This window comes from Sciurus vulgaris, assembly GCF_902686455.1.
Source record: "Sciurus vulgaris genome assembly, chromosome: 5".
Taxonomy (NCBI): Eukaryota; Metazoa; Chordata; class Mammalia; order Rodentia; family Sciuridae; genus Sciurus; species Sciurus vulgaris.
Genome location: NC_136465.1, coordinates 74,212,686 through 74,223,928, shown reverse-complemented (window position 1 = coordinate 74,223,928; position 11,243 = coordinate 74,212,686). Strand labels below are relative to the sequence as shown.

Genomic DNA, 11,243 nt, shown 5'->3' with positions numbered 1-11,243 from the left:
AAGAAAGAAAGAAAGAAAGAAAGAAAGAAAGAAAGAAAGAAAGAAAGAAAGAGAAAGAAATGTCAAGGCTGCCTTCCAACTTGCAATCCTCCTGCCTCATCCTCCTGAGTTGCTGGGATTATAGGTGTACCCACCACACCCAGATCTCTGAATTTCTTTAGTTTTTCTTTTTTAAGTCATCATATTGTATTATACAAGTGAATATTAAAGAATATTTATTTTCAGGTGACAATGAAACAATTCATATTTAATTTCCATTCCCCTCCTACGGTCCTGGAGTACTGATAGAGAATAAAGGAAGTCAGCCAGAATTGGATTATAAACATGCTTTATTGTAAGTAGATAATGGACACTGAGAATGATAAAGCAAATGCAACTTCAGTTAAAGAAGAACCAAAAAAAAAAAATTAAGGTATCCCTGCCGAAGAGTGCAAGACAGGTGTGCCCCTCCATGTTGGATCTGTAACAGGTACTCAGGCCACAAGTGAATAGCCAACACAGTTCTACCATCCAGTCAGGCACCTTGACAATCAAGTTCTATCTCAATGATACTCCCTTGTCTTCTCTCAGTCATGGTGAAATAATGAGAATATTGTGAGGAACTGAAAGCAGTGGGTGGATCATATTCATTGGAGAAGTGGGAGGTGTATGCATGGATTAATCCTTAATAGAAGGACTATTTTCCTGCATGGTTTTCTTTATCCAGGCAAGATAGTTCTTAACCTTTGTATAGATCCCATAGGTCCCACACTTGGGTCCCCAGGACACCAGGCCAGCTACATAGAATTTGGGGTTATCTTCATTGGGGTCCTGAATAGCAAAAGCCCCACCACTGTCCCCTTGACAGCTGTCAACACCCTTCTGTCCTCCAGCACAGATCATGTTGTCAGTGAAAACATACGCAGCTGCGTCCACTTTGGAATTTCCCCCTTTCACCTCTCGGCACTTTTCTATGGGAGCTACAGGTAATATTGCCCCTCTGAGTTGGATAACATGATCTCTTTTCTTGGTTCGACCCCAGCCTGAGATCATTCCTAGTTTTCCCAGTGAGGGGTTGTATTCTGAGGTGGTGCCTGGCAGGCAGATGGGGGAGACATTTGGTCCCATCTTCACAGGGTCCCTTAGCTGCACCAGCGCAATATCATTGTCAAAATTCGTTCGTGAGCTCGAGTCATCCACGGGTTTCCAACCCGGATGAATAATCACACGTTCGGCGGTCAGCATCTGGGCATTGTTCAGATGTGAGGTTTGCACAGTGGTGGACCCAACATACATAGGTGGGTCAGGGTTTCCCTCCACAACATGGGCAGCCGTCAGCACCCAATACTCATCAATGAGAGCCCCACCAGCCCATGGATGCTTAAAGAAGACTTGCCAAGGGAAATTGTTGATCTTTGCAAGGAATCCTCCAAATATCCTCTGTTGGATTGTAGGGGGCTCACTGGGGACTCCACAAACTAGGAAAAAATAAGATGGGAGGGACAGGAAATGATACTGGACTCCTGAAAATCCTCCAGCCACTCAAATACTTTTACCACTGGCTGCAGAGTTCTCCAGCATGAGACAGTCAACCCTATTTGGTCAACCATCTCCATATCTGACATATCCTAGCCTTCCCTAAACATTAAACATCCTCCTTTGCCAATGCCATAGCAGGCTCATAGAAGAGCAGTTAAAAGAGTCTCAGCATGTGAGGCCAGGCACCCAACTGGGAACCAGTGCTTTGTACCTTCTGCTGATGCCCAGATGAAACCTCTATTTAATGCCTTCTTTACTGAAGTCCTAGTTGCACCTGACTCCCTCCTAGCAACCCAGAGGTCAAGCTAGGATGTAAAAAGAGGGTTCTCTTCTTTGATCTTAACCTCTCCCTCTCCATGGGCTGGTTCCAGGTAAGACTGCTTTGCCATTCCCCAGTACTGAATTTCAGATCAAGTTGGCCTATCTAAATCCCTTGCTAGACAGTCTGAAATAGACTTTGAATTGAGCACAATGAACTTTGGACCCAGACGGAGCTGGGTTCAAATGCTGCTCCTGACTCTTATTGACTGTAAACTCTGTAAACTGAATTCACTCATCCAAAAAATGGAACCTCATAGGATTGCTGGAAGGACGTGGAAGAGAGGATAAATGCAACAAACTAGCTTGGTCCTTAATTCTCAATAGCATTGTTATTACTAGGATCATTATTATTATTCTTGTTTTGCCCTATTGTCTTCTACGCAACTCTGATCTTCCTGTAACCCCTCATTTACTTTATTCCTCAATATCTTCTTTCCACATAGATTTTTTTTTTCTTTGTTTGGTACCAGGGCTTGAATCCAGGGGCTCTTAACCACTAATCCACATCCCCAGCCCTTTTTATTTTTTTATTTTGAGACAGGGCCTCGCCACACTGCTGAGGCTGACCTTGAACTTGCTATCCTCCTGCCTCAGCCTCCCTAGCTGCTGGGATTACAGGCGTGCACCACCATGCCTGGCTGCCACATAGACTTTTAGTATAATAACTACGCTATATACCCACACTTCTTTCTGAATGTTGATTCCTCACTCTCAACTTTCAAGTCCTGCTTTTGGCAATTCTGTATCTGCTTATCTCATCTTCATCACCAGATTCAACTGTCCCCAACTCAACTATTGCTGGCTGACTTGCCTACTTTGCTTCGAGCTGGCCTGACTCAGTGTGGTTGAGGGAATTCCCACAGCCCAGTGTTACCACCACCTCACTGTGCTGGACTCTGAAAGACCTGGACTAAGTCCTTTCCCAAGAGGATTACAGCTGCTTTCAGAAGGTGACTCCCCACTGCATGTGTGGCTCCAGTCTCTGCCCACACCAAAAACCCTGGTTACCTGGAACACATTTTGGCAGCTCTGTGCCCAGCACTTCGTTCACCCAGCTCCCGTTCACGGCACAGCGATACTCCCCTGGAATCACACAAGGGATACATGTCAACACCACCACATCTTCTCTCTTCCATTTCCCCCTTTCAGGCAGAGTCTGGGCTCCTCTGGGACTTGAGAAGGGGGTCAGAACAAATCAACTAGAAAATAATCTTGAGCATTCCCCCAAATAATCCCTCAGACCTCTATGCTGCCAAAGGAGAAGAAAAGAGTAGTCTCCAAAGCAGAAGGAAGAAAGTTATGGTAGAGACTGGGAAAGTGCTTCAAGTGGGAAAATAAAACTTTTAAAAATGTTAATAATATAATGAAAAGCAATGTAATAGGGACTATGTGTTTCATTCAGCACTGCCAAGGCCTCTTTTGCAAGAAAACCAGACATCAACCAGGCACAGACACACCTGTAATACCAGCGACTCAGGAGGCTGAGGCAGGAGGATTACAAATTTGAGGCAAGACTTAGCAAATTCAAAATAAAAAATAAAAATGGTTGGGGATGTAGCTCAGTAATAAAGTGCCCCTGCATTCAATCCCCAGTACCAAAAACAAAAAACAAAAACAAAAACAAAAAACAGTCATCACCGTATGTAGACTTGCAGCTGGAAGAATTCCTCCTGTGAGTTTTACACAGAACAACTGGTTCAAAGGTGAATAACCATATGAAAGGAAGGTTGTAGGGGAATGCCTGTTGTAACTGCAAAGCTGAGTTGGTGACCTTTAAGGTTTTCTATGGGGCTGGGGTTGTGGCTCAGTGGTGAGCGCTTGCCTAGCATGTGTGAGGCACTGGGTTCGATTCTCAGCACCACATATAAATAAATGAATAAAATAAAGGTCCATCAACATCTAAAAATTAAAAAGAAAAAGATTTTCTATGGATGATCCATGAGAATATACTCTGCCCCACCTGAAAACTGTATCCTGAGTCTAAGCCAAGAGGATAACAATGTGTGTTATCTCTACAAACTCTCCCCAACCAAGAAAGATTTGCTCTTCACCCTCTAAATGTTCACATTCCCTTTCTCTCTCTTTCTCTAGTAGAAAAAACTTACCTCCTTCTTCATGTTCCATGTAGTAATATGGTTCCTCACAAGTGTAGCGAATGACAGAACCAAATAAAGTGTTTTCTGGATCTTCAACTTTACCATGTTGAATGGGTTCAGGAGTACCACAGTCCACAGCTACAAGAGGAAGGGAGGAGGCTGATGGTCAGGACCGTCACTCCTTCCCAGGAAGCATTATGGGGTCAGTTCCATCCTTACTTCTTTCCCACCCCATATCCATAAGCACGCCCTGGATGAATCTCCCCACACCACCTCTCCATGACCATCCTCTTCAACTGACATCACGCCACTCTCTAGACCATCGAGACCTGCCAATCCAGATAGTCCATTGAAAGCTAAAAGGAAGAATCTGGTTCTCAGTCATTGGCAGATCCATGGAAGTCAAAAAGGCACCCATTTGGAGCTATTAACTACCAATCCCAAAGCTCCTTTCTTAGCCAGGCATGGTAGCACATGCCTGTGCTCCCAGCAACTCAGGTTGAGGCTCAAGGATCCCAAGTTTGAGGCCAGCCTGGGTAAGTTAGTGAGACTATGTCTCAAAATAATAAATAAAATGGACTAAAAGTATAGCTCAGTGGTAGAGCAGCATTGGATTCAAGTCCCAGTATGAGAAAGAAAAAAATGAAAGGAAGGAAGGACGGAAGGAAGGAAGGAAAGAAGGAAGGAAGGAAGGAAGGAAGCAAGGAGGGAGGGAGGGAGGGAGAGAGGGAGGGAGGGAGAGAGAGGGAGAGAGAGAGAGAGAGAGAGAGAGAGAGAGAGAGAGAGAGAGAGAGAGAGAGAGAGAGAGAAAGAAAGAAAGAAAGAAAGAAAGGAGAGAGAGAGAAAGAAAGAAAAAGAAAGAGAGAAAGAAAGAAAGAAAGAGAGAGAGAAAGAAAAAGAAAGAAAGAAAGAAAGAAAGAGAAAGAAAGAAAGAAAGAAAGAAAGAAAGAAAGAAAGAAAGAAAGAAAGAAAAGTCTAGCTGATCTGGGACCAGGCAAGGGCTGGGTCTACAAATCTTCTATGACTTGCTTCCCTTCAAAAACCTAACCCACTCTCTCATAATCCTAAGAGGAAACCATACATTTGAATTTTTATGTGCTGATTTTTCAATTCCTTTTGGGAGAAAAAAAAAAAAGAGTTCCACATTGAAGAGACACATACGTTGACATTTCAGTTTAGAATTACTCCATTTTCCATTGCTTTGACAAGTCGAATAGAAAGATGTTGAGCCAACACTTCCCTAGAGAACAATAGACATCAACTTTAATTTATACAGTGAGAGATGGGAAATCAAAACCAAAAATGGAATTGATCTCTGGACTTGGATCAATGAGATGTCCTCACCAAAAGAAGCTTGGGAACATCCTAGCAGATGACCCAAAGCACCTAGGAGCTGGGGCTGAAAGAGACAACTCTGCCCCAGCATGTCCACCCCCTTCCCCAGGAAGGCTGAAGGCAGAGAGAAGCCCAACTGGCCAAGGAACTCCATGACTCACAAAGGACTGAAGATCTTGAGCTCTTCTATGGCAGAGGTGTTAATACCTTAATCAAACAGGGACAATAGGCAACGGCTGGAAAATTTCAGTATGCTTGCCCTGATCTGGCCAGAGATAAGAGAGAAGCCCAAATGGTACTTTACCTCTACAACTTCGAACCCATCCTGACAGGTTATCTTCACCACATCTTTAAACACATATTTGGCCTTTTCAGGCTCCCAAAAAGAATTGGCAGTGACTTCTTTCGGACAGGGGTTTGCTTAGAAAGGGCAAAGTTGAGACAGAAAAATAATTTTACTAAATTGTCGGAGACTGTTCTATTTGCATAATTCCCATACTTTCTAAAATCATTCAATTATTCTCAATTCCAAGGCCTGACATCCCAATATGGCAGATAACTAAAATAATATGCCATTACTAACAATCCCCAGGTTGTCCACATTCTCAGATCCAGTTGAAGGATTACTAAATGTTGAGGCATTTCTGGCAATAATTGACAGATTTAGATCTTCTGGAGAAACTGATGTTTCCCAGGATTCTATCCAAATAACAGTCTGCTTGTTTTGATCCTACATTGTTCAAGGACTTTAGTGTCACCCATCAAAAAGGCACTTTTAGGTTACTCACGATCTCCATGGTAACGAAGTTTCCATCCTTTTTTTTGCCCTGTTAGATCAGTTTGAAATATGATATCAAGAATGTTACTCCTGGTTTCGATAGTCAGAGGTCCAGGGAATCCATTACCACAATAAGGACCAAATTGTTGGTTTCTTGCAACAAACTGAAGGAAAAAAAAAAAATGATTAAATCAGAAGAGAAAGAATTTAAAGGGACAAGGTTAAATGGAAGGTATAAAAGGAACAGTCAGGCACAGTTCTGCATGCTTTTAATCTCAGCTATTCTGGAAACTAAGGCAGAAGGACTGCAAGTCCAAGCCAGTCTCAGCAACTTAGAGAGGCCCTGTTTTAATAGAATAATAAAAAGGGCTTGGAGCATAGTTCAGGGGTACAATGTGTGCCTAACTGTACAATACTACCAAAAAAAAAAAAAAAAGTAAAGGAGATAATAACTGTAATACAACAATAAGGAGAAGGAAGAAGGATAGTTTTGTCTTCAAGAAGAAGTAAATGGGGGTGGGGGCAAGAACTAATCATCCACCACGCACAACTAAACTGTCATGGCAGTTCCCCTCTGAGTCTGCTGGTTCCACATCAAAATCTTCTCTCCGCACAGTGACCACCACTTGGAACCCCTCCTCCAACTGGATCTGATATTCACACCTTGAGTTCTCTGGATATGGATTGGGATAATTGGGACTTGCAAGCTCCCCAGTCAAGGTAGTAAACACATCCCCACTGCAGTTGACTAAGGGAGAAAAAAAAAAAAAAAAAAAGAAAGGGGAAATCAAATATATGGTCAAGCAAAGAAGTCCTGCACCAATCTATGATTCCTTCTGTCATAAACTGAGAGTCCTCCATTCAGACTAATCTAGGAGCCCTGACTGAGGCCCACAAGGGGCAATTATACACTCAGTGCTCATTAGTAGGGATATTCAATGCCTATGAGATTTCTATCACTTTTCTTATGATGGAAGCTTTCATGGATGTGAACAACCTCAGGCAGACTCTTCACAGGCATCTATCTCTCTTCTCCAACTAACCCCAACTCCTGTCTCTCTTCCACTTCCTGACTGCCATGATGTGAGCAGCTTTGCTCCACTACATGCTACCCACCATGATGTCTGCCTCACCATATACCCAAAATAATGGAGTCATCCAACCATGGACTGAAAGCATGAGCCAGAACAAATATTTCCTCTTTTTTAAAAAAAAATTTTTTAGTTGTAGATGGACACAGTACCTTTATTTTTATTTTATTTTTTTATATGGTGCTGAGGATCAAACCTGGTGCCTCGTGTGGTAGGCAAGCACTGTACCACTGGACCACAACCCCAGTCCACATTACCTCCTTTTAAGTTGTTTATCTCAGGTATTTTGTCACAGAAATGAAAAAATGATTAACACAACTTATCTTGTTCCCCTCCTGTGGTCTCCCCCTTAGTTTATGGGTAACTAAGAATAGATGCCTGAAAGGAGAGCCTAATTAAGATTGGAAGGATAGACAAAGCCTTTTCTGAGGTCTCAATCTGTTCCAAATCCCATGGAACATGAACCTCTCTTAATGCCAAGCTTACCTCCACAATTCCTCATATCATCGTGGAGGAAGTACTCTGGAGGACAGGAACAGAAGTAACCACCAATGAAGTTGTTGCAGAAGTGGCTACAAGGGGCATCTGCAAAATCTGTGCACTCATTTACGTCTGTAAAGTAGAAAAAGGTTGAAGTCAAGGACAAAAGTCTAGAAGGAGGAATGAGTTTAAATCCAAAATCATAAGGGTTAAAAAAAAGAGAGAGACTGTTACAGATCATCAAAGAACCGCCTTTTAGAGTGCTATTTTTCTACATTATTTCCTGAACTATGATTCTAAAGTTGTGCCCTGCCATTGAACTGCTATAAGGGAGTTCTCAGTGCCCAAAGATCCCTGTTTTTTTCTTGCATACAGAGCATTTCAATGCTAGAGACAAAACTCTGCAGGCTAAACATGTGACATTGTTTTCTGCAGGGAGGAATCATTGATTCATCTATCTCATTATACCACATTGGTCCTTCTGTCAGATCTAAGCAAGTTTGATTTTGTGACAAGTTCTAACTTCATTTTAACCTGGAGACAGATGTAGAAGTGCCCAGAATTTGAAAGTTTGAATGCCATATCTTGTATTGACTTGTGTATCCAATAATCCTTGTGTAATTTTTGGCAAGTGATTAACTTTACAGTTCTCACTTTCTTTATCTTTTTATGGAGATAATAACACCTACCTTGAAGTGTTGAGATTACGTTAATATAGAAAACTTTCTAATATAGTACTCAATTCATAGTGATACTCAGTAAATCAAAATTTATTATCTACTACCACCATTAATATCATCACCACTAAATTACAATCGTGTTTGTCTTTCACAAAGGTAATTCATGGAAGGAGTCAGGCCAAGTCAATACTTTGTAAAAGTTATAAATAGAATCCTCATTTAATGCATTGTACAATATTTTTACCATTTCTAATCTTGTAACTGGATCAGTAAATCATATAAGGGTGAGTCTTACCAGTGGCAACATAATATGCAGCAAACCCAGTAAACCGCTCTTCATTGGAGAAGTCTGACTTAAAAGTCACCTGGAGTTTATTGTATGGGATGTGGAACTCTTCCACAATTGGGGAGTTGGGATTCTTGCTGGTCCTCTGCCCACAGAGTTTCCCTTCTTCCGTGCCTCCCGACATTATCTAAGAGAAGAGTAAAAATGATGTTATGAAGGGGAATATTTTGGCATGGAGGTGAGAGAAAAAGAACAGAGAGAGTAGAAACTTGACCCCCATAGAACTACCTGACTCCAGTTCCCTGCAAGCCTGTGGCTTTCCCTCATGCATCCTTCTCATTCCTCCACCCCAGCCCTGGTCTTCTATCACCGTTCTGCATGGTTCATCATATACCTGCACTGAGTCATATGCGCAGTTCTCTGACAGTTCTATGTCCAGATGAGTGAAGTAGAGGTGAATCCCATACCCTTCAGGAACTTCTATATCCCAAGATTTCTCTATCTCATTGGGGTATGCCTGAGGATAGTTAGGGGACAGGATCTCCCCATACATGGTAGGTTCAGCATAAACCCATGCCAAAAGAGAAAACAAGACAATGCACCTGAAATTAAAAAAAAAAAAAAAAAAAAAAAAAAAAGGCATAGTAATGTGGGCAACCCAGCTACCAACAGCCTTGTATAGAAGTCTAGCATTTGTCACAAAGAGAAGAAAGGGAAAGAGAAAAAGACACCCATCAAGCCATGGAAGAAAATCTTAGGTTGGAATAAAGAAAAGGCCTAGGTCAAATCAAAATCCTTTTCTTGAGAAAATGAAGTGATCCATGAACGTCTCTGTAGACCCCCAATCACTTACCACATATCTGGCGACGTGTCCATGTCTCTGGACTAGTTATTTGTTCCTCTGGACTTTGGAGCTAAAACAGTAGCCAGCCTGGCTAGTTGTCTGACAAACACAGGCACCTGCTTTGGTGGTGAGGAGCACCATAAGAATAACACATAGGTTTAACAAGAGCCACGCCACTAATCTCCACCATATGACACCTGGCCTCTCACACCCTCCTTGGTCAGACTTCAACTAATTTTCTAGACTGGAACTAAATCTTATCCTTCTCCCATTGCTGCTCTGAACCTTCTCCCAATTTTTCTCCAAAGCAAATAGTTTCTCCCAGTTTTCTTCTTTTTTTCTTCCTCACCCCTAAGCCCCCTTATCATTCTCGTTCCTGCCCTCACAGAACAATAGCCCCATTTCCACTCAGGTTTTCAGGTGCCCACCTGACCATCCAGCTAAGACAGTTCCCCTTCTTTTCCACGAGAAAACTTTTATCACTTCAAGTCAGTCCCCTTTACTATGGTTAGCATAGCATGGGTTTCTGTTGATGTCCCCAATGACCACTGATGGAGGAATGAGATTCTTTCAAGGGGAGGGCAGGGACCTTGAGAGAAGTTGTCTGAGAGGGAAAGTATTGCCGCCTCTGAGATAGGATTGCAAGAGGAAGGAGAAAAGGGGCAGTTAATGACAAGAAACAGAATCTTCCAAAGTTAGTCAGTCTGTTTTTTCCTTTACTAAGTAGAGAGGATATCTTCCCACAGTTCCTAGAAAAATCAAAATTGCTTTTAATCCTGAAAACAATGGTACTGTGGTGGAGTAAAGTGGGGGTGAATGGGATCAGCCTAGGAGAAATGGGTTGTCTTAAATTCTGTCTTTTTTTATTCTACTCTTTCCATCCCTCCATCTTTGCCCCAAAGCTTTCTGTGTGGTTCTCTGCCTTTCTTTTCCCCTCCATCAAAGCTGTGCTCTTCATTTGTAAAGTTTTTACCTTCAGAAGCTGATGGGAGCAAGTGGGTCAGCCCCCTCGCTCCTGCCAGTGGTCATGCTGGGCAACTCTGCTGGCTCCCAGGAGGATGCTCCCTCTGCAGGAACCTCCGGCAGACCTCCCTGTCCTGATTCTGTTCATAAGATTCCCTAACCAAATGTGCATGTCCGAAATTCCCTGATCTAAACAAAGAGGGGGCTGGGCGACCATGACATAGAGGAAGGGTAACTCAGCCTTGATCTTGGAGCTCCCTCTGCTTTTGAAACAAGAACTGCATCTTCCTCCCAGGCTCGAGTTCCAGAGAAGAAAGGAGGAATGGGGAATTTCACAGATTGCCTAATGCTCTTTTCCAGCCAAAGGGTGTGTTTCAGAAATTTTAAGGGAAGTCAGGTGACTTATGGGAAAGGGAGGGAATTGATACTAAGAGAAAAAAGCCAAACCCAGAAAGTTCAACTCTCACACTGTGAATCATGAATTAAGAGAGAGGGGTTGTCAGAAGTGCAGTCCATCCCTGCCTTCAAGGCAAATTTAATGGTTGGATAATGATTTATACCTAGGCCTAAGCTGATGTGGGCTGATGTGTTTTTCTCTTCCTAAAATCTCTTCCCAAACATCTTGATGCTATGCACCAGTCAAGATAAAATGCAAGGCCTAGGGTTGTGGCTCAGTGGTAGAGCACTTGCCTGGCACATTTGAGGCACTGGGTTTGATCCTCAGCACACATAAACATAAATAAATAAAATAAAGGTATTGTGTTCATCTACAACTAAAAAGAATTTTAAAAATAAAATAAAACCCTACCTCTCGACCATGGGACCAGATTTGCTTTGAGAAGCAGGATTTT

At 42.5% G+C, this 11,243-nt stretch overlaps 1 protein-coding gene across 2 annotated transcripts; it reads right to left on the bottom strand.

Annotated features, from left to right (window-relative positions):
* Nucleotides 1-311: 311 nt before the first annotated feature.
* On the bottom strand, nucleotides 312-10,567 carry C1S (complement C1s). Of its 2 annotated transcripts, none has more exons than XM_079142190.1 (12): nucleotides 10,403-10,567; nucleotides 9,439-9,548; nucleotides 8,980-9,187; nucleotides 8,595-8,772; nucleotides 7,626-7,751; nucleotides 6,597-6,796; nucleotides 6,059-6,212; nucleotides 5,575-5,690; nucleotides 5,097-5,175; nucleotides 3,945-4,073; nucleotides 2,848-2,922; nucleotides 312-1,457 (listed from the first exon to the last, which is right to left on the bottom strand). In XM_079142190.1, exons 2-12 carry the CDS (start codon nucleotides 9,459-9,461, stop codon nucleotides 658-660), a joined length of 2,088 nt encoding a protein of 695 aa, XP_078998316.1. In that variant the 5' UTR covers nucleotides 9,462-9,548; nucleotides 10,403-10,567; the 3' UTR covers nucleotides 312-657. The 2 variants fall into 2 exon arrangements, with proteins under 2 accessions (XP_078998316.1, XP_078998317.1); XM_079142191.1 differs by having other exon boundaries at nucleotides 9,439-9,545.
* Between the last annotated feature and the right edge of the window lie 676 nt (nucleotides 10,568-11,243).

What these genes read in the sequence shown, in the direction of transcription:
- C1S (XM_079142190.1), bottom strand. Translation starts at nt 9,461, where the DNA reads ATGGACACGTCGCCAGATATGTG. An exon ending in GCGCATATGACTCAGTGCAG is followed by an intron (nt 8,773 to 8,979) that starts GTATATGATGAA and finishes CTCTTCTCTTAG; the next exon opens with ATAATGTCGGGAGGCACGGA. An exon ending in TGCATATTATGTTGCCACTG is followed by an intron (nt 7,752 to 8,594) that starts GTAAGACTCACC and finishes TCTACTTTACAG; the next exon opens with ACGTAAATGAGTGCACAGAT.